The sequence below is a fragment of the Coptis chinensis genome, chromosome 9 (assembly GCF_015680905.1).
Source record: "Coptis chinensis isolate HL-2020 chromosome 9, ASM1568090v1, whole genome shotgun sequence".
Taxonomy (NCBI): Eukaryota; Viridiplantae; Streptophyta; class Magnoliopsida; order Ranunculales; family Ranunculaceae; genus Coptis; species Coptis chinensis.
Genome location: NC_141464.1, coordinates 54709933 through 54736498, shown reverse-complemented (window position 1 = coordinate 54736498; position 26566 = coordinate 54709933). Strand labels below are relative to the sequence as shown.

Here is a 26566-nt window from a genome sequence, read left to right as displayed (position 1 = left end):
AAGTTTGCTTTTTTGAGGGTAGTCATATATGAGTAATATACTATATTTCTTAAGTTGGTTGGAATGGCTGGCCTATCTGGCAAAGATGTTTTTAAATAACCAGGTGATCCAGTATCACATCTGGTGCTGATCCGAATATATACATGTGTTTCGCAGGATTCCTTGCCCCTTCTTATTGATTTCTCAATAAAAGATGCACACACGTTTTACTTATTTGTCCATTTTTAATTCAATTATATTCAACTAACAAGTTTGTGTCAATTTCAATTGGTACTCTTGGGAGTGCAACTGTACGTGCAAGTGTTCTGAAAGACTAAATCAATTACACAAGGTCTCATGTAAGAGAATCCAACACGCACATAAACATAGTCTAAATTTGTGTTCATATTCTATTATTTATTTTTCTTTTAATTTGGACGACAGTACGACACGCAACAACTAGTGAAAAATTTGTTGTTATTCCAAAAACTGCAACAAAATATCGGAATATACATCCTTTTTCGTAAGATTTTGGTCATGGAACTTGGAAGCACCTACCAAGTCATCCACCAACCCCCGTTCGTAGTTGACTAGTTCATATTCGCAAGAAAACACAAGCACAACCTATATATGTGCTAGCCCATATCTGTGCTAAGTTTTAAGTCTTACTTGCAGTTCTATCATTACTAGATTATGTGCTCTATCTAGAAACTACAGTATTCAAGTATTACGAGGATTTGATATGCTTTTCAAAAAATTACAACAAAAATCTGATGGTTGATTATGTTCTTTCGGATTGTTTTCTTCTGATTCTGATTTTGAATTGTTTTTCTAGAAAAGCAGCAGAAGCCTTTATCTGTCTTTGGTTTCTTTAATAACTCCTCATAGGACCATGAAACTTGACAAGAAGATACAAGGCTTAAGTGCTCGGCCATGTACTGAAGCTGTGCCAGCATAAAGCTAGATTTAGTTGGGATATAAACTTTTTGCCTGCAGATCACTTGACTCCTGAGTCAGTCTCCATAGGCAGAGCACTTATCCAGTAAAAAGTATGAACTCTGGTTTAGATAAGCATATGGGGCTGCTTACTATGAGTCATTTTATCCTAAAATTTATGGGAAAGAAAGAGTATATGCATTTCTCTAGATACGGTTAGGACCTTAGGGGCTTGAAAACCCCCATCATTTCGTTAAACAATGTTATGGCAGGATGCAGATTTTATTTTGAAGGAAATAAAAGGATACGACGAGGAATGGAACACGTTAATTTAATGGACTTCAACTAAAGGAAAACTTCAATAAAAGATTTTGAACCGAAAGTCCGAAACCCTGAGTTATCTTGTAACTTGAAAAACCAGCAGTTAGGAAGAGTTTCTCCCATTCTGTCTCAGTTCTCTCTTTCCCAGTAACCAAAAGCATCAGGAGAATGTCAGAGCAGAGTTGTTCTTCAGTTGCTCCACATTTTCCCCATTCTGTATATGATACCATTTTCCCACTTTTGTCAGCTGATGGAATTGCTTCTCTGCATGTCTTCAGTATCTTCACGCATTCCTCGTCAGTCCAATCATGCGTAATCCACTGTGCGATTAGTAAGTGCAATCAGAAATGTGGTAATCTTGGTAATTTATATCAGACACGGTTTATAACTGTTGGAGTTATCCCTCACATGAGAATGAAGAAGAAGAGAGAAAGAAATCAAGTTCAGTTTCCGTGAGGAAGTCTGAGTGCGCGTATAACACCCCGGCTTTTTCTTTTGTTTTCCTAGTATAAAATAATAATAATAATAATAATAAATAATAATAATAATGAAAATAGATAATGGATAAATGATAACTATCAGATACGGATAAAAGCCCGTAGGTAAATGAATAAGTGTTGTCCTTGTTTTTCGGGGAGTTTTCTCACGTAGAGTTTTTGGGAAAAAAACACAGCGAGGGTTTTAGAAAAAAAATGGGAGTTTTACTGAAGGAAGGAAAGGAAGGTTTTTTCCGGTAGTTTGGTTGATAATCGAGAGCTTCTGGTGAGTAGAGTTTATCTCTCACCACTACTAAAACTATGATTTTCGCCCCTTTTTAATATTTACGTATTTTTCACGAAAGTGTTTCGACCCAGGTTTATTTATAATTTTAGTTCCGTCGATATGTTTAGATTTGATTTGAACTGTTGAATCTGAAATCGGTATTGGAACCATTTGGAACTCGAAAATCGTCAATGGCGGCGACGCGAGTCCAGCAGCAAGAAATCGTCTAGTTTTGTTATTTGCATTTTTAGGATTATATTTACTGTGATCCTGGGGGGTGTCGATCCATTTGATAGAACTGTTGGGAGCTTAAATGAGCGGCCAATGGTGACGGCAAAACCCCAAAGATTCGTTTTTGTATATTTTTTGTTGTTTTGCTATGGTGAAGATGGGTTTATGCTTAGTTGTTAAGAAGTGTTGGATAGGTGGTTGAACTGTTGAACGAGGTACCGCCGGCTCGAGAGAACGTTAATGGCGCCACAAATCGCCCGGTTGTTGTTTGGGTTTTGGTTGGTATTTGAATGGGTTGTGGGGATGGGATTAGGAGGATTGATTGAGGAGGAGTGCCTTTGCGATTGAGGGTTGTCGAAAGTGAAGGTTGGGGAAGCCATTAATGGCGGTCAGAAACTTTTAGATCTAGTTTTGGGTGAGGTTTGGATTGAATGATTTGGGGGTTATTGTTTTTATTAAAGGTGTTTGGTTTTTGATAAGGAGTAAAACCGCGGCGTCAAAATGGGTGGTCGAGTGGAGATGGTGGCCGAAATGGTGGTCGCCGATTTGGGTGGCTGGGAGGGGGTTAAGATGGCTGTTTTGGGCTTGGACCTTGGGCCCGGGTTTGGTTTAGATTGGTTGGGCCAAAAACCTTATTTTGTTTGGGCCTTTTCTTGTTGGTTTTGTTTGGGCCTTAACTTGTTTGGTTTTTGGGGCTGGTCCATAGTATTTTAAGTGGATCTTCAAGTTGGGCCAACCCAGTTTATGGGCCGGGTTAAGGCTTAAGTTATTGAACCTGGTCAGCTTAGATAAATCGGTTTGGGACTGGGTGATTGCTGTTGAGCCTTGGCAGGTCGACTTTGACTGTGACCAGGGTTGACTTTGACTTTGACCAGAGTTGACTTTTGACTAGGGTTGACTTTGACTAGTTAACTCAATTTGATATTTTAACTTGGATTATGATTTGGGTTATTAAGATAGGTCTAGGGCTATTAGCTTGCTTGGCTTTAGGCTAAGACCTTTATATATACGTGTGTATGTGTATTAACTACTATGTGAGATTTTCGTCTTTTATGATATACAATGTTATGACACTTAGACATCGGTATATTAATAACGAGTAACCAAAAATACATGAAACAAGATACTCGTTCGTTCTCGGAGATAATTTATTCAATAAAATTTCAATAATGCGTAAACAAATTTACCACCTCTTTTAGAACTCTCTACGCCTCAAGTTTTGGAATTTAGTTTTATAACTGTTGATGTCATATGTTAGGTGGGCATTTATTGAATGTGCCATAAATGGCCCGTTAGCGTTATATAGGGGTATTCATTGAATGTGCCATGAATGACCGGGTATTCATTGAATGTGCCATGAATGAAGATTGTTTGCCAGAGAGGAATGGTGTGTTTGTTTAGTGGCAAACCTCTAGTGGGAAAATATGAGATTTGCCCTTTGAGATTTTTCCCACTAGATTTCAAATTTATAGTGGGAAAATTTCAATTTGCGTTGTTTGTTTGCAAAAATTTCCATGGGAAAATATGAGATTTGCCAATTTTGTTTGTTTGTTTACATGGTTTTTCTCTAGTGGCAAATGAATTTCAATTTTTGAAATATTTTTTTTTTTGGTTTTCAAACTCAATGAAGTTAACAAAAGCAAAAATAAAAAAAAAAATACAAGATAATATTCTTATGAATATAAGTTTTCCAATAGTCATTTTGGTAATTACGATGACGCTTTTACGGGTTGATAAAGTTTTTGAATAACAAACATGAATAACCAAAAATAATATCTACATATCTTATTATCAAAAGCATCCTCATCTCTTTGGACTCAACTTGAGATCTAACTTGCTTTCTCAAAAAAAGACAGGCTTGAGTATTTGAGTTGGGTAGAGGTACACTACCATAATCATGCAACACACTTTGTGACTATCGCTCCTAGCTGCAGGGGGAGCATCTCGCGACTTGTGCATTTGTAGTAACTCCTAAAGGATCGAGAACAAAAACAATAATAAAATAAACCATGATCCTCCATTCAATTACATTTGAAGGCCAAATAATATGGATTTAGACAACATGCACACACCACACAATCACACACACTCATGCAAGCACACACACTTATGCATCACACACAATCACACCACTCATGCACCACACATACACACTTATCCAAAAGTGGATATCAAAGTAGGTTTTAATCCACACGAGTTACCTAGTTATAATCTAAAACGAAAAAGTTATTAAAATGACCATTTCACTACACAAAAGTTAATAATATAGAAGTTTTGCTTGAGAAGAAACTATGCCGGTTGAAATGGTGGTACCACCACACCACGGAACTACACACACCACCTTCCAACAACACACACACACACTGAAAAATATTGGAAGATACTAATTATGGGAAATATAACGAGAGATTGTTTGGATAATTAAAAGTCGGGATGATGATAATGTTTTATGTGGTTAGTCTAAACTCATTTTACCAAGAGAAATGAATAAATCTAATTCCATTTTGTCGACCCATATTTTGCTTTTTGCAAATTTTCAAAGAGAGAGGACAAGATGGGTGTGTTCAAACTATTTAAAAGCAACGAGAGAGAGAGGAACAACAGAGAGAGAGGAGATGAGAAGTGGAACTCGAGGGATGAGGGAAGTGGGAGATGATTGGGATTGGAAAATCTATTTTCCCGAGCGATCCGTTAGTTTTGTTAGGTTTTGTTTCTTTTGGAAGTAATAATTAAATTTTCCCACTAATAAGAATTTCAAGAGCAAATGAAATGTAATAACATAGTTTTCTTTTCATATGATTTTGGGAAAAATACCTACGATGTTGAAGACCTTTTATTCTTAGAGCGGTTTGATGTTTTATTGGGATGGAAGATAGATTCAGTTTTTTATAAAGTAATAGAAAAGAGAATTTTTGGAGATTATTTTGTTGTGAAAAAGTTGATTCTTTGGATAATTAAAGTATGATTATGTGGGTTTTGGGTTTTGACATGTGTTGTATCCACCCATGGCCATAGCCCTGGTTTTTAGACAATTGAATCGTTAAGTGATGTTTGATATATTTATATTTCAAATATTCATTTTTTAATTGTTTAGAATTTAAGTTGATTCTTTATGATAATGGGTTGACATTTTGGTATCGGAGGTTTTTAGGTTATATATAGATAGTGAAGGTCTAGGTGATCCGGACATTTTGGGAAGCTTAGGTTAGCCTAGATGGTGATTGGGTGTGTTTGAGTTTAAGATGTTTGAAGTACTAATAGAAGTTAGTTTTGTTAGGTGATGGCTGGAGATGACAATGACGTTACTGGTACTGGAAGTAATACCATATCTGCTGATTTGGGATCAATATTAACTCAGTTGGTGCAAACTATTCAGAGGGGTCAACATGCTAATCTAAGGGATCCTTTTGCTAGGAGAAACAAAGATTTTGCTACTTTAGGAGGTCAGAAGTTCAAGGGAGAGAAAGGGGCCATTGATGCTGAGAAATGGGTTACTATGTGTGAGTCCGTGTTTGCTAAGATGCAACTCACTGAGGTGCAGAAGCAGGAGTTGGCTTCTCATCAGTTGGAGGGGTCAGCTTTATTTTGGTGGAGGTCTATCAAGGATAATGTGGATGTGGAAACTATGACTTGGGAGGATTTCCAGGTAAGATTTGAGGGAAGGTTTGTTCCTAATGCTGTTAAGGAGCAATTAACTGAGGAATTCTTTCATCTGACCCAAGGAGGGAAAACTGTTACGGAGTACGTGACTAAGCTCAATGAACTATCGAGCTAGGTATGCTCCTTATCTAGTGGATACCCAAGTAAAGAAGAACTAGAAGTTCATCCGTGGACTAGAGCCATATCTATCGAGTTATTTGATACCCTTTGATTCAGAAACTTTCGATTGTGTGTTAGATTTGGCATTAAGATATGAACAATTGGATCATAAACCCAAAGAGGAGAAGATTAAAGAGAATGCCCCAAAACAAGCCAGCTTACACCTTATTTCTAGTCAGCCACGTCAAGGGCAGAGAAAAAGTCAGCATTACCCATATAATAGGCAAACCAATAAGCATGTGAATAAGGACGCGAGTGCTTCGCTAAAGAGATTTGATGGTAATTGTTTGAATCAAGGGAAGTTGGGCATACTATTCAAGATGTTCTAAACCAAATGAACTAGTAGGCAAATGTTATAAATGTGGACAAATTTTGGGACACTATGCTAAGAAGAACTGACCGGTTAATGTTAGGTATGTTTGAATTTGTTGTTTTCTAGTTTCCTTTATTGGTACTTAGCATGTAAGAATTTATCGTATGATTATGAAAATAAAATGTTGGTTGTTTTAACGGTTAGCTCTTATGAAATTTATAATTGAAATTGTTCAGCATGTTATAGTGTTGTTTTCCTAACGGAGTTTTCTATTTTAAGTAAGTATTGGCTAAAGAAGAAATTGTTATTTTAAAATTTCATATTTGAGTAATTTGGAATGTACCCAAGGAATAAGGAAAACCCTTTTGATAAAGGTTGGAGTTGAAAGTTTTTATATATTGTCCAAGTTATGTATATCGTTGGTGTGTGATCCAATATACATAACATCTCTCTGTATGCATCGTTGGAGTTTGATCCAGTGTATACATGTACACCGTTGGAGTGTGATCCAGTGTGCATACCACACATTGTTGGTGTTTGATCCTATGTGATGGTAGAGAGTTAGTATGCATCGTTGGTGTGTGAACTAGTGTATACTTGCATATCGTTGGTGTGGGAGCCAGTGTGCATGCATCACATTGTAGGTGTTTGATCCTATGTGATAGTGGACATAGTATAAGTCATTGATGATATGAATTTGTTGAACTGTGAAAGAATGATTTTAATTAAGTGTTGGCAATTGAAGAAAACTAATTACGTTTATTCCTTTTAAGGTGTGTATACTTGCGTATACACGTATGTCTCATTTTTTTATATTGGTTGACGTACTGTTTGTTTGGTTAATTTACACTCTACCTTGAATCTCGGGACGAGATCCTTTTAAGGTGTGTATATTATAACACCCCGGTTTTTTTTTGTTTTCATAGTATATAAAAAAAATAATAATAATAATAAATAATAATAATAATGAAAATAAATAATGGATAGATGATAACTATCAGATACGGATAAAAGCCCGTAGGTAAATGGATAAGTGTTGTCCTTGTTTTTCGGGGAGTTTTCTCACGTAGAGTTTTTGGGAAAAAAACACAGCGAGGGTTTTAGAAAAAAAAAATGGGAGTTTTACTGAAGGAAGGAAAGGAAGGTTTTTCCTGGTAGCTGGTTGATAATCGGAGAGCGCTACGGGTGAGTAGAGTTTATCTCTCACCACTACTAAAACTATGATTTTCGTCTGTTTAATATTTACGTATTTTACTGTCGAGTGTTTCCGACCAGTTTTATTTATAATTTTTAGTTCTGTCGATATGTTTAGATTTGATTTGAACTGTTGAATCTCTGAAATCGGTATTGGAACTGTTGGAACTCGGAAGTCGTCAATGGCGGCGACGCGAGTCCAGCAGCAAGAAATCGTCTAGTTTTGTTATTTGCATTTTTAGGATTATATTTACTGTGATCCTTGGGGTGTCGATCCATCTGATAGAACTGTTGGGAGCTTCGATGAGGCGTCAATGGTGGCAAGCGAAAACCCCAAGATTCGCTTTTGTATATTTTTGTTGTTTTGCTATGGTGAAGATGGGTTTATGCTTGGTTGTTAAGAAGTGTTGGATAGGTGGTTGAACCGTTGAATCCAGGCGCCGGCTTCGGAGAGAAACGTTAATGGCGCTTTAAATCGCCTTTGCTTTGTTGTTTGGGTTTTGGTTGGTATTTGAATGGGTTGTGGGGATGAGATTAGGAGGATTGATTGAGGGAGGAGTGCTGCGATTGAGGGCTATCGAAAGTGAAGGTTGGGGAAGCCATTAATGGCGGTCGAAACTTTAGATCTAGTTTTGGGTGAGGTTTGGATTGAATGATTTGGGGGTTATTGTTTTTATTAAAGGTGTTTGGTTTTGATAAAGAGTAAAACCCAAGGCCAAAATGGGGGTGGTCGAGTGGAGATGGTGGCCGAACTGGTGGTGGCCAATTTGGGTGGTTGCTGGAGGAAGAAGATGGCTGTTTTGGGCTTGGACCTTGGGCCCGGGTTTGGTTTAGATTGGTTGGGCCAAAAACCTTATTTTGTTTGGGCCTTTTCTTGTTGGTTTTGTTTGGGCCTTAACTTGTTTGGTTTTTGGGGTTGGTCCATAGTATTTTAAGTGGATCTTCAAGTTGGGCCAACCCAGTTTATGGGTCGGGTTAAGGCTTAAGTTACTGAACCTGATCAGCTTAGATAAATCGGTTTGGGACTGGGTGACTGCTGTTGACCCTTGGCAGGTCAACTTTGACTTTGACCAGGATTGACTTTGACTTTGACCAGAGTTGACTTTTGACTAGGGTTGACTTTGACCAGTTAACTCAATTTGATCTTTTAACTTGGATTATGATTTGGGTTATTAAGATAGGTCTAGGGCTATTAGCTTGCTTGGCTTTAGGCTAAGACCTTTATATATACGTGTGTATGTGTATTAACTACTATGTGAGATTTTCGTCTCTTATGATATACAACGTTATGACACTTAGACATCGGTATATTAATAACGCGTAACCAAAAATACATGAAACAAGATACTCGTTCGTTCCCGGAGATAATTTATTCAATAAAATTTCAATAATGCGTAAACAAAATTTACCACCTATTTTAGAACTCTCTACGCCTGAAGTTTTCGAATTTAGTTTTATGACTGTTGATGTTATATGTTAGGTGGGCATTTATTGAATGTGCCATAAATGGCCCGTTAGCGTTATATAGGGTATTATTCATGAATGTGCCATGAATGACCCGGTATTCATTGAATGTGCCATGAATGACCGATTGTTTGGACCGCCCTGAGAGGAACTAAGGTAAGGTATTACCATGGGTTAGTTGTATTCTTTGATTATGCGAGTGTTTGGGTTTACTTTTGAATACCTAATATAATATCTGCATATGTTATATAGAAGTTCTAACTTTCTTTTGCAGGAGGGTAGGACTTAATAACATTTTGTGCAGGACGCGGTCCTACCCTTATCCAAAAGTGGATATCAGTAGGTTTTAATTCAGTTACCTAGTTATAATAACAAGTTATTAAAATGAGTTAATAATATAGAAGTTTTGCTTGAGAAGAAACTATGCCGGTTGAAATGACGGAACTACCTATCTTCCAAGCTGAAAAATATTAAGTTATGGGAAATATAACGTGATTGTTTGGATAATTAAAGTATGATAATGTTTTATGTGGTTAGTCTACTCATACCAGCAAATTCCATTTTGTTGACCCATGTTTGCTTTGTTTTGGCAACGTGGGTGTGTTCTTGGGAACACAGGTGGAAGGCAGTGGAACCGCGGCGTGTGATTGGGATTCGTGCTTGGAGCAGTCCCTTAGTTTTGTTAGGTCTGTTTCTTTTGGAAGTATGTAATAACATAGTTTTCTTCTCATATGACCTGAAAATACGATGTTGAAGACCTGTTATTCTTAGAGCGGTTTGATGTTTTATTGGGATGGAAGATAGACTTTTTATAAAGTAATAAAGAGAATTTTTGGAGATTATTTTGTTGTTAAGTTGATTCTTTATGATGTGGGTTTTCGGGTTTTGACATGTGTTGTATCCACCCCGTCATAGCCTGGGTTTTTAGACAATTGAATCGAGTGATGTTTGATATATTTATATTTCAAATATTCATTTTTTTTTAATTGTTTAGAAATTGGCCGTGATGATAGGCGATCTTTCAAATTGGTCTTAGCCTGGTAGCCTCGCGCCCATGTTACTAGAAAATGGAACAGGCACTTGAGGGCGCGCGTGCTCGACATTGGCCTTGTCGAGAGTGCACCCGCGCCCATGTCTATTTTCGTCAGAATTTCTATTTTTGTGAAACCACGAGTTTGCAATATAAGGTTTGGGTTTTTTTTGGCAAAACCTAAGATGAACCAAGACAACACGAGAGAACCAAGACAAGCAATCGAGATTGAGAGATAATCTTTGCTGAGAGAAAAGCCTGTAAAGAGAGAGGAGTGATCTAGTAAGGTGAGAGACTGAAAGGAATGATTGTAATCGTCCTTCCCACTTTATAAAATGATTAGCTCTTGTGGAAGTATGCATCAGTAGCCGAACCACGTTACATATGGTGTTATGGTATGCTTTATATTTTCTTTCCATTATTATTTGTTGTTAATAGTTGTTTAGAGAGTTGGGCATGTTAGGTTGGTTGTAGTGAAAGTTTATAACTTAGTCTCGAGATTGTTATTGGTCATATTACAAGTTATCTGTGTAGTGGGGATCGATTGGTATTGGTATTAACCCCAACAAGTGGTACTAGAGCCAAGGTTAGAGTAACCTAGGGTGTTATCCAAACCTAGCTCAGAATTTGTTTGATCAAATTCCTAAGAGGAGGTTTGAGTTATAATAACTTGGAGAATGGACCATTCCGTGAACACTCACATGACGAGTCTGAATAGGAAGAACTACACCATTTGGAAGGCCAAGATGGAAGACTTGCTTTACTTTAAGGACTTGGCACAACCCATTGAAAATGGAGGAGAAAAATCGCAATCGATGGTTGCGGCTGAGTGGAACAAGCTTGACAGAAAAATAATTGGGTACATTCGACAGTGGATTAACGACAATATCTTTCACCATGTATCCCAAGAGACTACAACTTTTGGTTTGTGGGAGAAACTCGAAGACCTCTATGAGAGGTCAGGCGGAAACAAAGTGCTGCTCATTAAGAAGCTTGCCAACACGAAGTACCAAGAAGGTTCTTCAATGTCTGAACATCTTAATGAAGTACAGAATACCATCAATCAGTTCCATTTGATGAAGATTAATATGGGAGACGAAGTTGAGGCTTTGCTTCTATTAAACTCTCTACCCGAAAATTGGGAGACGTTAATAGTTTCTCTACATGGATCAGCTAAGGATGGAATCATTTCCATGGAGATGGCTACCGCGTCTCCATTAAATGAGGAAACTATAAGGAGTTCAAGAAGTAGCTCCTCTCACTCAGAGATCCTTGTCACAGAGAAATGGGGGAGAGGAAGGAGCAGAAAACCATCTCATTCTAGAGGTGATGACAGAAGCAAATCTAGGGGTGAAGCTAGAACTCCTAAGGCAGAGAGGCAATGTTACTATTGTGCCACCAAGGGACACTTTAGGTATGAGTGCAGAATACTGAAGAGGGATGAGAAGAATAACAGTGTACATGAAGACATGGTAAAGAGGAACAAAAACTCAGGCAGAGATACTATCACACTAGTCGATGATGGTCTAGTGGGAATTGTGTTAGATTGTAGTGAGTGCTGTTTTAATACCTCATACTAGGATACAGAGTGGGTGATAGATATAGGAGCATCCTATCACGTCACACCGCACAAGGGATTCTTCACTACCTACAGCTGTGGTGAATATGGTGAAGTAAAAATGGGTAACAGTAGAGTCTCAAAAATTGCAAGCATTGGGGATGTTCATATAGAAACCAATGTTGGCTACACCTTGACACTCAAGGATGTAAGACATGTCCCTGACATTCGGCTAAGCCTAATTTCTGCTGGGAAGTTAGATGATGATGGCTTTCTAAACTCGTTTGGTAATGGAGTATGGAAATTGAGTAGAGGTTCCATTCTAGCAGCCAAAGGGATGAAAACTTGCTCTCTTTACAAAACACAGGCTAGTTTGTGTAAAGCAGAAGTAAATGCGGCAGAAGAAGAAACTTCCTCCGAACTGTGACATAAGAGACTATGTCATATGGGCGAAAAAGGCATGGAAGTTCTTGCCAAGCAAAAGGCCTTGTCAGACATCAAAGGTACACATTGAAATAGATATACTCACTGTTTGATAGGAAAGCAACACAGGGTGTCTTTCCAAAGATTCCCGTCTCACAGAAAGGACAATGTCCTTGAACTAAGGCACACAGATTTATTTGGTCCTATAAAAGTAAAGTCCCACAGGGGAGCTTTATATTTTGTGTCCTTCATTGATGATGCTGTAAGAAAGGTATGTGCATATAGTCTGAAGACCAAGGATGAAGTACTTGGCATGTTTGAGAAATTCCATAGCATGGTGGAAAGAGAGACAGGGAAGCTTTTGAAGTGTATTCACTCAGATAATGGGGGTAAGTACATAGGGCCATTTGAAGAGTATTGCTAGAGTCATGGGATTCGTCCTGAGCAGTCCGTTCTCAAAACTCCGCAGCAAAATGGTATAGCTGAGAGGATGAATCGTACCATTGTAGAGAGAATGAGATGCATGCTGTCTCACTCTAAGTTACCTAGAAGCTACTACGTAAAAGCAATGCGCACAGTCGTACATGTGATTAACCTATCACCGTCAAAGCCTCTGAATAGTGATTATCTAGAGAGAGTATGGTCAGGTAGAGATGTTGATTATGGATACTTGAGGGTATTTGGGTGCAGGGCATTTGTGCATATTTCGAAGGATGAGAGATCCAAGATTGATAACAAAGCCAAGTAGTGCATTTTTCTGGGTTATGGGGATGAGAAGTTCGGCTACAAACTCTATGATCCGATTAACAAGAAGGTAATCCAAAGTAGAGATGTTGTATTCTTGGAAGACCAAACCATAGCAGACTTTGAGGAGGGTGAAAAGTTACAAGCTTTCACTAACGATCTTGTTGATTTAGAATCAGAAGTTCCAACTGTGGAACGTGTAGAAAGCATTAAGAATGCAGAGAACCATGGGCTTGAAGCTCATGATGATGATCATATTGCTCATGATGGGATATAACCTATTGACATAGAAGATGCAAATAAAGTGCATGAACCACCACCTGAGCAAGCAGAAGTGCATCCTCCCGAGGCACAAGCAGATGGGGCAAGGAGGTCAGACAGAGAGAGACAAACTTCAACCAGGTATCCACCACACATATATATATATATATATATATATTCTACTATCGGATGGTGGAGAACCTATGTACTATCTCTTGAAGATACAGACAAAGAGAAGTGGTTGAAGGCCATGCATGATGAGATGGATTATTTGCATAAGAATCACACTTATGAGTTAGTTGAGAAACCAACATGAACGAAAATTCTCAAAAAATAAGTGGATCTACAAAGTCAAGCATGAGGAGAATAATCCACACCCAAGGCACAAAGCTCGCCTTGTTGTGAAGGGATTCGGTCAAAGGAAAGGTATTGACTTTAATGAGATTTTCTCTCCTGTAGTTAAGATGACTTCTATCAGGGTGGTATTAGGTATGACCGCAAGTATGAACCTAGAGGTTGAGCAACTAGATGTCAAGACATCTTTTCTTCATGGAGACCTTGAAGAAGATGTCTACATGGACCAGCCAGAGCGGTTTGAGGTCAAAGGCAAGGAACACCTAGTATGCAAGTTGATAAAGAGCTTGTATGGGTTGAAGCAAGCATCGAGGCAGTGGTATATAAAGTTTGTTTCTTTTATGGCGAAGCATGGATACAAGAAGTCTACTTCCGATCATTGTGTGTTTGTTCAAAAATTTCTAGATATGGATTTCATAGTACTCTTGTTGTATGTGGATGATATGTTGATAGTTGGCCCGAACATCAACAAGATATCCAAGTTGAAGAAAGACTTGAGTAAGTCCTTTGAGATGAAGGATTTGGGTCAAGCAAAGCAGATACTTAGGATGTGGATCACTCGTGACAGAAAGAGTGGGAAGTTGTGACTTTCTCAAGAAAGCTATATTGAGAAGGTGTTAAAGAGATTTAACATGGATCAAGCAAAGCCAGTCAGTTGTCCGCTTGGTGGCCAGTTCCGCATGACCAAAGAGATGTGTCCAAAGGGTGAGCATGAGCAGAGTCAGATGGAAAAGATTCCTTATGCATCCGCAGTGGGCAACTTAATGTATGCAATGGTGTGTACAAGACCGGATATTGCTTTCACCATGAGTGTTGTAAGCCGATTTCTATCAAATCCGGGTAAGGAGCATTGGGAAGGTGTTAAGTGGATATTGAGATATCTCAAGGGCACTTCCAAAGCGTGTTTGTGTTTTGGTGGAAGTAAGCCCTTACTTGAAGGCTATATTGATGCAGACATGGCAGGTGATGTAGACTCGATAATGTGTACCTCCCGTTATCTGGTTACTTTTGCAGGGGAGCAGTTTCTTGGCAATCTAAGTTGCAAAAGTATGTTGCCCTCTCTACTATAGAAGCCGAGTATATTGCAGCTACTGAGTGTTGCAAAGAGATGCTATGAATGAAGAGGTTCTTCGATGAACTAAGGCTAAAGCAGAAATAGTTTGTAGTTCTATGTGATAGTCAGAACGCCATCCACTTGAGCAATAATCCAAGTTTTCATTCTAGATCCAAGCACATACATGTGCGTTATCACTGGATTAGAGAAGTACTCGAAGACAAGCATTTGTGCATTGAGAAGATCCATACCGACAAGAACGGGTCGGATATGATGACCAAGGTCTTACCAAAAGATAAGTTTGATGTTTGTTGTGCTACTGCCGGCATAATAGCAAACTCCTCCTGTTGATTTGGAAATTACATGGAGGTATCCCCCCTCATTGCTCGGGAGGGGGAGATTGTTGGAGTTATCCCTCACATGAGAATGAGAAAGAAGAGAGAAAGTTTGTGTGAGGAAGTCTGAGCGCGAGCGAGCTCAGATTGGTCTTAGCCCAAGGTGCGCCTGCGCCCATGTTACTGGAAAATGGAATAGGCACTTGAGGGCACGCACGCTCAACATTGGCCTTGCCGAGAGCGCGCCCGCGCCCATGCCTATTTTCGTTAGAATTTCTATTTTTGCGAAACCACGAGTTTGCAATATAAGGTTTGGGTTTATTTTGGCAAAACCTAAGACGAACCGAGAGGAACCAAGACAACACAAGAGAGAGAAAACCTAATCTTGAGAGCAATCAAGATTTAGAGATAACCTTTACAGAGAGAAAAGCCTGTAAAGAGAGAAGAGTGATCTAGTAAGGTGAGAGACTGAACGAAGTGATTATAATCGTCCTTCCCACTTTATAAAAGGATTAGCTCTTGTGGAAGTAGGCACCATTGGCTGAACCATGTTACATCTGGTGTTGTGGTATGTTTTATATTTTCTTTGCATTATTATTTGTTGTTAATAGTTGTTTAGAGAGTTGGGCATGTTAGGTTGGTTATAGTGAAAGTTTAGAACTTAGTATGGAGATTGTTATTGGCCATATTACAAGTTATATGTGTAGTGGGGATCGATTAGTATCGGTATTAATCCCAACAATAACATGGTCAAAATATAATTGTTTTAACCTTTATACAAGCCATGTGAATAGTTTTACATAATTGATTAGTTTTTCATGGACCATATAGAGTAACTAACAAGTGTGTCTCATATTCAAGTATTCATTCATACTTTGGTAGTGCAAGAATGTAAGTGTTATAATGGAGTAATGGACTAAATGACTTTTATATGTCTAAGAATCTGTGAATCCTAAATGTATTACACGATGCACATGGATTTCAAAATTTTGTTAGAACACACAAGATTTTGTTAGAAAAATGAATTTGCTTTGCACAAATTCATTGAGATATGAATGAGTAATTTGTCTCCCAAGTTACCCCACTTGAGATGAAATGGGTTTCTCTTGAAACAGTACGTAAAGTGAGAAAAACATTTTCGAAAGGGTGCACTGGTTTAAAATAGTGCATTATGCCGAAAAGGTGCGACCTTTTGAAATGTGCACTGGTTTGAAATAGTGAATCATGCTGAAAAAGTGTGGCCTTTCGAAATAGGCACTGGTTCGAAACAGTGCTTTATGCCGAAATGGTGAGTCCTTTAGAAACATGTGACTTTTCAAAGAGTTTCTTACTTTTTCCTAAGAGTCACTGTGTTGTTTCAAAGAGGCACCACTCACCTATAAATAGTGGATGAATTTGGAAAGAAAGACACACCAGATCACACAGAGCTCTGATCTTTCTTTTTTCCCTCTGTTCTTAGTCAAATACTATGTTTTGTTCGCTGATTCTATAGAATTGAAGTGCTAGTTTTCTGTAGAAAGAAATCCATTTTTTCTTGGGAGACAATTTCCCATCAACCTTCAAGCATCGTGAGGGGGAAAATCTGTCTTAAGGACATAGTGTATCTACACTAGGCTCGGATTTAACTAAAAAGTACAAGACATCTACAAGACAAAAGGTTTGTATAGTTTGGTAATTCGTAAAGAGTAAATACAATTAAGTTGTATATTCCTAACAGATTTATAGTGGTTCGGAGCCATTACACCTTCCTACGTCCACAGGAGAATAAAGGTGTTTATTGTTTGATAGTTCATTAGGGTATATTACAAGGATTTTATAACAGCCGAAATCTAGAACGTATCAAAACCAACCAACCAACTTGGGAGTGCACGCCCCTTATTCATGTACAACTGAAGGGCGCTTGCCCCATATTCTTTCTTCTCCTACTATTAAATTGTCAACATCTTCACCTGGTAGGAATTGAATCCGAGACCTCTCAGAAACCAGTGGCTCTGATACCATGTTAAATTGACAAATTCTTTATAAGCTCGAACTTCTGTGAAGGGTCAATTCTATTAATATATTAGAGGCTCATATATGTGAACACCCACACTCCCCCTCAAGTTTAACCCATCTAATGGCTGTGATGTAATTTTCATATAAGGACTGGACATTTTCACCCGTTCCAATCGAAGTAAAAGTCAAGATAGTAGACACATCACTAGCCATCTCGATTAAAATAAAATACCTCAAAAAATAATAAATAGATCTGAGATTCAGATCAACATCTATCGTATCTCGCGACTGGCTAAAAAAAACAAAAAACAAAACAAAATGCGGAAGTTTAGGTTGCGATCAGAACAACATTATAGGAGAAACAGAGATGTACGTCATTCGTCAAACAAAAGAGAAAACAAAAAGAGCGGCGGCGTAAATCAATCCAAAAAACAAAATCGCAACTTCTGAAAATTGAGGATAGTGGCAGTACATAACTTGATTCCCACCACTGCCCACTAGAAATTGTTAAGATGAGTAAAGACGCTGGAGCTAAAGAAGTCCACATGAGAATTTTCCGCACACCAATCGTCAGTTCCTTTGGGATTCTTTAGCTTTCTTGTCCGTTGAAAGCTTTAAGAAGTATTCTCGTACTGGGAACTGATTCTTGTGAAATAAAGAAAAAACTAAGAAGAACACTAACAGTTGGGAATGGCTACATTGTTATTGAACTTCAATTGGCTTTTATAAAGCCTTACAGATAACTATCAAAGCAAAACAAAACAACCCACGTTTATAGCCTAGAGACGTGGTAACAACTATGACTTACTCAAATGCAACTACTCAAACTGCCCTGAATAATTGGGCTACAAGGTCCGACCTCTTCATTCCCTCCCCTAAACTAGATCGTCAAAAACAAACTAGTTTATCAAAGATCCGTCACAAACTCCAAGCTGCTCTCTCATTCTTTGAAAAGACTCCAACTTCGGTGGCTTTGTGAACACATCACCCACCCGATCATGTGTACCACGTTGTAGCAAATTCACGACTCCATCATTTGCAAGGTTACTAAGGAAATGAAATCTCACTTGTATATGTTTGCTTCTTCCATGTAAGACAGATTCTTAGCTAGCTTAATGGTTGAGCTATTGTCACAGAAAATGACTGTGCTTTCATTGCCTTCATACCCCAACGTCTCCAACACCCTCTTCATCCATACTGCTTGAGTTGAACATACAAAGAACAGCCACGTGATTCTCGCTTCGGTTGTACTTAAGGCAACGATCGGCTGCTAGCGTGAGGACCAAGCTACTGCGGTGAGCTTAAGACAAAAGCATAGCCCGAGGTGCTCTTCCTATCTTCCACATCACCAAAGATAATCACTATCGGTGAATCCAATCAGCTCCTTATTTCCATCCTTCTTATACAACAGTCCAAAACCGAAGTTCCTTGTAAATAACGTAAAATTTAGTTTTGGCAGCCAAGAGATGAAGCTCTGTTGGTTTCGACATATATCGACCGATCAAACCGACCGCATACATAATATCCGGTCTTGTGGCTGTCATATACATCATGCTACCGACCAATTATGCGTAATAAGAACTATCTACCTCTATTCCATTATCATCTCTCGAAAAATCTTAAAACCGGGCAGATTGGATTTTGAACAGAGTTCTGATGTTCCATACCAAATTTCTTTAGAACTTCCAAAGACATATTTCTTTTGGTGAATAAAAATTCCTTCACTAAAAGGCGTAAAATTTCTAACCCAAGAAAGAACCTCATTTTACCAAGATTTGTCATGTCAAATTCATTCATCATCGATCTCTTAAACTCAGCGACCATATTCTCATCGTCTCCAGCATAAATCAAGTCATCAACATAAAGGCTAATAACCAAGAGTTTACCTTGTTTACTGACCTTGGTGAAGAGTGTTTGTTCACTTTTACACTTCTCAAAGCCTTCGTTCAAAAAATAAGCTTCAACACGGCTGAACCATGCCCTCGGTGCCTGCTTGAGCCCATATAATGCTTTATTGAGCTTATAGACTTTGTGCATTGCAGTTTTCACCTCATATCCTTTTGGTTGATCGACATAAACATCTTCGGTCAAATTTCCCTGAAGAAAGGCTGATTTAACATCAAGTTGATAAACAGACCATCCTCTTTGTGCAGCTAAGGCAAGAAACATTCGAACAGTATCCATACGGGACACAGGTGCATATACTTCCTCATAGTCAATGCCGTACTTCTGTGCGTAGCCTTTGGCAACCAAGCGGGCTTTGTATCTTTCTACGTCACCGTGCTCATTGATTTTTGTCTTGTAAACCCATTTAACCCCAATCTTTCTAGCACTACCGGCAGCATTCATCCAAGTACCATGTATTATTTTTTCTGAATGGCGTTTATCTCTAAATCCATAGTTTCTCTCCATTTTACATCAGCTATCGCTTCCTCATAGGTCATTGGATCCAGAAGTGGCAAGAAATGCCCAATTAGCCACAACATCTTCATCGAAAAGCTCTTCTCCGGAGACATAGTCCCCCCCCATGAGGGGATCTTTCGTTCTCACACTTAAAAATCCGTAAGACGAGATTACGGGTTCACAAGATTTGGTACGACTTCATCTTCGTTGCTTCTTGCATTCTCGTCTTCGACTCATCCGGTATGCATTTCGTCATCGTCACCCCACTTCAAATCAAGAGCAATCTTCTCTTCAAAACTGTCATCCCAGTTCCATTTCTTGTCTTCTTCAAAGACAACATCTCGACTAATTACTACCTTCTTCAGAACAGGATCATAAAGTCTATAGGCCTTCGATTCTTCACTCACTCCCAACATAACACAGCTCCGGCTTTTGTATTCCAGCTTCGTTCTTCGTGCATCCGGAACATGATAATGTGCAACACTGCCAAAAACCCTGAAATGAGTTACTGAAGGTTTAACCCCACTCCACGCCTCTTCCGGTGTCATGTCTGTGACGGATAAAGTGGGGCTCCTGTTGAGAACATAGAGAGTCCAGTTGACTGCCTCCGGCCAAAATATTTTGGGGACACTTTTCTCTGACAACAAACTCCTCACCATGTTCATCACTGTCCGGTTTTTCCTTTCTGCGACGCCATTCTGTTGCGGTGTGTATGCTGCAGTCAATTGCCTTTTAATGCCATTCTCTTTACAGAAATCATTAAACTCATTCGAAGTAAATTCCCCACCACGGTCTGTTCTTAAACATTTAATATCAAGACCTGTTTCTTTCTCTACACCATTCTTAAATAACTTGAAAGAGGCAAATGCATCTGACTTATCAATCAGAAAATGTACCCAAGCTTTTCTACTATAATCATCAATAAAACAGATAAGGTACCTCTTGTGGCTGTTTGAAATAGGAGTAACAGGCCCACATATATCGGCATGAATGAGTTCGAGTTTCTGAGAAGCTCTCCATGTACTCTTCTTTGGAAAAGAGTCTCGATGTTGCTTTCCCTTTAAGCAATCGGCATTACACGACCTCGGTATCTCGATCGTGAGAGGCAAACCCCTTCACCATACCTTTCTGCTGCAATGTTTTGAGGCTTTGGTAACCAAGGTGACCATACCTCCGATGCCAAAGATCAGTCATGTCTTGAGTTTCTGCTTGCAAACATACCTCCTTCTTCAATTGCTTCTCTGCTGGCTGTGACTCGGATAGCAAGGCAAACATTCTATTTGCAGTCATGTTAGTGTGGATAAACAAGCCTCTTGAGGGATGATAAATTCGACATTCATTGGATTGAATCAGCACAGCTAGGCCTTTCTCTTGCAACTGACCAATGCTAAGAAGATGATTTTGTAACTCAGGCACATAGAAGACCTCCGTGACTACGTGACTAGCACCCTCCAGAAACAGTCTCACATTCCCTTTCCCAACCACATTCATCCTCATATTATTTCCGAGCCTCACTATGTGTGTGAAACTCTCATCCAAATCACAAAATAAAGAGCGATCACCACACATATGGTTACTACAACCAGAATCAAGGAACCATAAATTATTTCGATTACCTCCGCGCATCTCCACATATGCCATAAGCAGCAGTTCCTCTGACTCATCAAACTCCACATAGTTCGCCTTCTTTTCCCACATTGGACAATCATATTGATAATGTCCAAGCTGGTGACATTTGTAACACTCGATCGTAGCTTTGTCATAGGTCTGTCGGCCTCTTCCTCTGCCCCTTCCTCCTCGAAAGGTTGTTCTTCCACGCCCCCTCGCATTACTCCCTTCGGCATGAGTGACTTTGAGTGCTTGTTCTTCCCCACTTGAATGCCTCCAAAATTTCTGCTCATGAACTAATAAAGAGCTTTGCAATTCATCAACTGACAAGCACTTGATATTTTTCGATTCTTCAATCGAACATACAATATAATTGTATTTCTCAGACAAGGAGCTCAATACCTTTTCAACAATATTTGCATCCTGCAGATCTTCTCCTAAATTACGCATACTGTTTGCAACAATCATCACTCTTGAGAAGTAATCATTGATTGATTCTCCCAATTTCATCTTGAGCACCTCGAAATCTCTTCTGAATGTCTGCAGCTGCGCATTTCTGACTCTCTCATTCCCTTGATATCTTGTTTTCATCGAATCCCAAATCTGCTTGGCTGTGTCCTTCTGAAGAATGGTTTTCAAAGTAGTCTTGTCTATGGCCTGGAAAAGGTAATTCTTTACCTTTAGATCCTTCAGCTTCATCGCTGCAAGATCTGCTCTCTGTGCACCATTAAGAACCTCTCCTCTTGTTGGTTCTATGACTCCTGTCTCCACCAACGACCACCATTCCTTCGAGCGAAGCAAATTCTCCATGAGCATAGCCCAATGCTCATAGTCACCATCAAGTTTAGGAATACTCAACAATGAATCCTTCTCTGCTGCCATCTATACCCTGTTATGATGTTTTCTCACTTTCTCATGTGTTTACACTCAAATCTTATGATCAATCAGGCCCCTATGATTTCGGCTCCGATACCAAATGTGAAATAAAGAAAAAACTAAGAAGAACACTAACAGTTGGGAATGGCTACATTGTTATTGAACTTCAACTGGCTTTTATAAAGCCTTACAGATAACTATCAAAGCAAAACAAAACAACCCACGTTTATAGCCTAGAGACGTGGTAACAACTATGACTTACTCAAATGCAACTACTCAAACTGCCCTGAATAATTGGGCTACAAGGTCTGACCTCTTCAATTCTTCTATTTATGTAACTCTACTTATCCACTTCTTTGTTGTGTCTCACTTATTACTAATCTTTCTAGTTCACAGATTTTTTCTTTCTTTATTCATGCTACATCAAAATTCAATGTCAATTCAAATCTGCACTATACTTTCACTTATCGATTTTGTTTCACTGAAACAGAGAAATTTTCAAGACCCAAAATTATACTAATTCCACTAGAAACATATCAGATAACTACATCCATTTCAGTAAGGCACTGTTTGGCCGCATAAGATTTTGTATTGCTTAACACTAATTAGGTGTTCCAATTCTGCAGATGTATTACATAAAGATGATTAATCTGGAAGCTGTTTGGTCCTCAATTATTCTGTCATGATTTTAACTTGTCCTGTGTTTGGTAGACACTATAATTTGTTTATCATGAACAACATATTAGCAGTAAGTTATTCTTTCTTCATTTTACGTATATACTTCAAATAAATATGAAATGAAATGCATATGATAAGAAAAGTCAAAATAAATATAAATCTAAACAAACAAAAGCACTTGGCGATATAAGTCATTCAAAATAAGTATCGCTATTACATTCTTCATATATATTAAACAAATAAAGTAAAAGAAAACTCCATAAGTACTACATCATTTTGAACTTTCATAGTCACTCCACATTGCATCAGCAATTGATTTTCTAAACTCTGCTGCCATTTCTCATATTCTTTCTCTACTAATATTTTCCACACCCCCATTGTTATGCACTACTTCAGATTCTTGTTGGCCTTCAAAATCTTCCAAGTTAAAAATTAAATCATACGTTTTCTCTCTTCGTATGTGATTGTGTAGAATGCAACATGCTATGACTATCTTCACTTGTGTTTCAAATGGATATGGAGGAGCAAGGGTCAAAATAGGAAAACGCTTCTTTAATATACCAATGATTTCGACAAAGATTCCTCAACGATGAATGTCGCAGATTGAACAATTCTTTGCTATTTGTAGGTTCCAAGACACATATTCTTTCAAGTGATAGCGAGTGCCAATTTAAATGGAGCAATAAAACTTGGTGTATTGGCATACCCGCATCCACAACATAATATTTACCTACATTAATTAGGAAAGCAAAAAAAAAACTATTTGTTAGCTTTGAAAGAAAATCCAGATTCAATGATAAACAAATATAAGTGTAATATACCTTCTGGTACATATAATTTGTCTGCTCTTGTTAATGCCGAAGTCAAAATACGTGAATCTGTGGCGGAACCTTCCCAACCAGCAAGTACATACTGAAACTGCAAGTCAAATGAACATGCCACCAAAACATTTTGCGTAACAATGCCTTTCCTATTTATAAAAGGACCTCTCTCCTTTGAACCAACCAATGCGGGGATATGTGTTCCATCAATTGCTCCAACACAATCCTAGTGAAATTTTTTTGAGCTATTGTTAGACCGTATTCAAACTCGACCAATTTAAATAATAAAACAATTATACATAAATAATACCTTAAAATATGGATAAAATCTATCATCTTCAAGAATTTTAGGAGGCGTACTGGACCCAGCAGGTTGGAAAAAATCTCCAGATAATGCCACAATTGCATCCAAAACATTGTTGAAGTGGCGACTAACTGTTTCTCCAGAATGTTGAAAACGTTCTTGAATGATTCGATTCCTTTCGTTATGACCAACTGTAAGCATAAACATTGCTAGTTGTTCCTCAAGCCTTACCCCATCAGTGTCGGTAAGTAGACCTTTCGTATATAGAATATCACATAACCGCAAGAAGACATGTTTTTCCATGCGAAAGTTCTCTTGGCAATGCTTATCGTGACCATTAAACACTTCCTCCACATATGCTGCACCACTAAGTGCTGAATCATGACAAGAAGTTTTACTTATATGGTATAGATAATACTGAGATGCGAATGTGGCAGTAGCCCCTGCAGTTGCTATTATGATATCCTCTTCGTCCGAATCTGACATGACTTTCCTCAGATCCACACATTTGTAAGTTATGATACTCTGACACTTAATAAATCTCAATTGGAATACATTGGAAATAAATAAAAAATTGCATCTAGTTACATAAAACAATAATCATCACATCCAAAATTGAAGGGACTTGAACATTCTTCATCTCATTTTCCATTTGTTCTAAATGAAAGAAATATTTATCATATTCATAACTCTATAAACTAAAATCAATTTGAGTACAAAATGTGCAATGCGCCGATAAATGAGCGAACCACCAATAAGTTATAGTATAATCAATAACTAACTAAAGTAGTAAGCAAGTTAGTAAAAAAAAATCCTAGTCAAGGAACTAATTCATAAATAGATCAAGAAGGAAAATAGTGTATTGTTGACCATTGGATCTTGTAAAATAGTATACTTATCAAGAGGGCATGATCCTCCATACATGCCACGTTTACAGCTCATTCTCTCTGTTAATTTCCTTGGCTGGTTCACCAACCACAAAAAACACACATAACCTAAAGTATAATAGATTTATAGATGTGGCATTATGCTTGCCCCACTTGTCTTGTGGACAACAAAGACTCATAATGACAAGAAGAAAAGGATAAAGCACACTTGTATAGTTGTATGTTTCTTTTTAATCGCTAGAAGTTTTAGAAGACTCTAAAATCTACCGAATCCCAACCTATCTCTCTTTAAATTCACATTTTTCACTCATAACTTTATGAACCTTTTAAGTAAATTCTGAACTACTCTGCTGAGAATGGATAGAGAGAACTGAAAAACATGGCTTTAGCTCGTTTTGCCCTTAAAAATGTACACGAAAGAGTGGCCACTCTCTCTTTAGCTATGTCTTCTCATAATACTACAAGGATAGATATGCCTAGTTATCATGTAAATTTGTTTTCGACAACTACAACTTCTGATGATTATAACAAGGAAACGAAATATGACCAATCGATCGTGGTCATTGAGGCTGGCTTTGGATCGACAATGAGATAACTACAACTCAATTTCTATCACAATTTGAGTTACCTGAGAAACTCAACCTAAGCATGAACCCTTTTATCTTTCATTGAATAACAAGCAAAATTGAAGTAAAGCATGTCTGTGCTGATATGTTCACGGGATCCAGACATAAACTCTGAGTAACGAATTTGATTTTGATAATGCACACAATTTTGAAATATTCACAGTCGTCGCTCAGGCCAGAGCAAACAAGCACACAGTTTCAGAACTTGATATACTGAACTTGTAGAAATGGATAACGGATAAAACAGACTTCTAATTAAATATGTATGATTTAGTGTAAGCAAAAAACCATTTTTTCTTTGAAACCCAAAATGTAGAGAAAGAGAGGAAAAGATGGAGAAATAGAAAGAGTATAGGTACAGAAATAAAAGAGTTTACCTGAGAGGATAGAGTTGTAAAAGATGAGCAGTTGGTAGTGCGGAGAAGATGACTAGAGCAAGGTTTCAGCAAAATCTTTTCGGTTTCTTTTTATTTTAGTTTCTCTCTCCTAGTTAGGGAAACAAGATTAGTCGTATCTCTCCTATCCCCTTTGATTCTCGTATACCCGCTTTTGTGTTCGCGCAATCCACCAGATTATATATGGTATTCAAGTTTGTTTCCAACCAAACACTAGATAACTAAAACATGTATACCACGTCACCTATTCATGGATAGTGACTCCTTGTCCACACTGCCAAACAGTGCCTAAACAAAGATTACAACCAACTACGTTAAAACATAACACAGAAACATAAAACCCAAATCACTAAAACTTCTTCACAATTCCAGGACTACCCCTACGCACGTTCACCACAAATCCTTCTAGCAAGTTGAATGTCTTTGGGCATAATGGCCACTCTCTTGGCATGTCTGGCGCAAAGGTTTGTATCCTCGAACAGTCCCACCAAATAAGCTCCAGCAGCTTCTTGCAAGGCAGCAACAGCCGAACTCTGAAAGCTTAAATCAGTCTTGAAATCTTGTGTTATTTCACGAACGAGATGTTGAAATGGAAGTTTTCGGATGAGAAGCTCAGTGCTCTTTTGATATTTCCGAATTTCTTGCAGTGCAACATTTCCTGGCCTGACATGATGGGGCTTCTTCACTCCTCCAGGCCAGTTGCTGGTGCTGACTTTCTTACTGCCTTTGTTGCTAGTTGTTTTCTTGATGCTTTTCCTCCTGTTGATTTTCTTGATGTTTGTTTTGTTCTTGCCATTGCTGAAAAATAAAATGGGTGTTTGCTATACTATTCAACTACGCGCTTATTTGCATTGCCAATAAATGGATGTGTGTTACTTGAATGTTGTTGTTTGATTGTTTGAGAATAAATGGAAATTGAACTTTGGGGGTTTCAAAACAGACAACCTATTGTTTTTATGGAAGATAGGTTTTGGTCCTATTTATAGTAGCAATATTAGGTTTTGATATATTTATAGTTGGAAATTAGACTTTAGTCCAACTTTTGGTAGTCAAAGGCGTTGACTGGCTTGTATTTTGATTAATACCTAAAATACCCCTTGCACGTGCATCTCACATGTTTGCTTCATGTAAATTTTTAGGACCAAAGTCAAATTTTTTATTTTGTTCTAGTACTATAACTTTAATTACTAATACA

The 26566-nt window shown here is 38.2% G+C and overlaps 1 protein-coding gene and 1 pseudogene across 1 annotated transcript; both read right to left on the bottom strand.

Moving 5' to 3' along the window:
- Window positions 1-23097: 23097 nt before the first annotated feature.
- Window positions 23098-23949, bottom strand: LOC147476750 (uncharacterized). The gene is made up of 2 exons (XM_086585816.1): window positions 23470-23949; window positions 23098-23385 (listed from the first exon to the last, which is right to left on the bottom strand). Exons 1-2 carry the CDS (start codon window positions 23947-23949, stop codon window positions 23098-23100), a joined length of 768 nt encoding a protein of 255 aa, XP_086441942.1.
- Window positions 23950-25666: 1717 nt separating this feature from the next.
- Window positions 25667-26305, bottom strand: LOC147476749 (histone H3.2-like; annotated as a pseudogene).
- Between the last annotated feature and the right edge of the window lie 261 nt (window positions 26306-26566).

What these genes read in the sequence shown, in the direction of transcription:
- LOC147476750 (XM_086585816.1), bottom strand. Translation starts at nt 23,949, where the DNA reads ATGTCAGATTCGGACGAAGAGGATATCATAATAGCAACTGCAGGGGCT. An exon ending in GATTTTATCCATATTTTAAG is followed by an intron (nt 23,386 to 23,469) that starts GTATTATTTATG and finishes AAATTTCACTAG; the next exon opens with GATTGTGTTGGAGCAATTGA.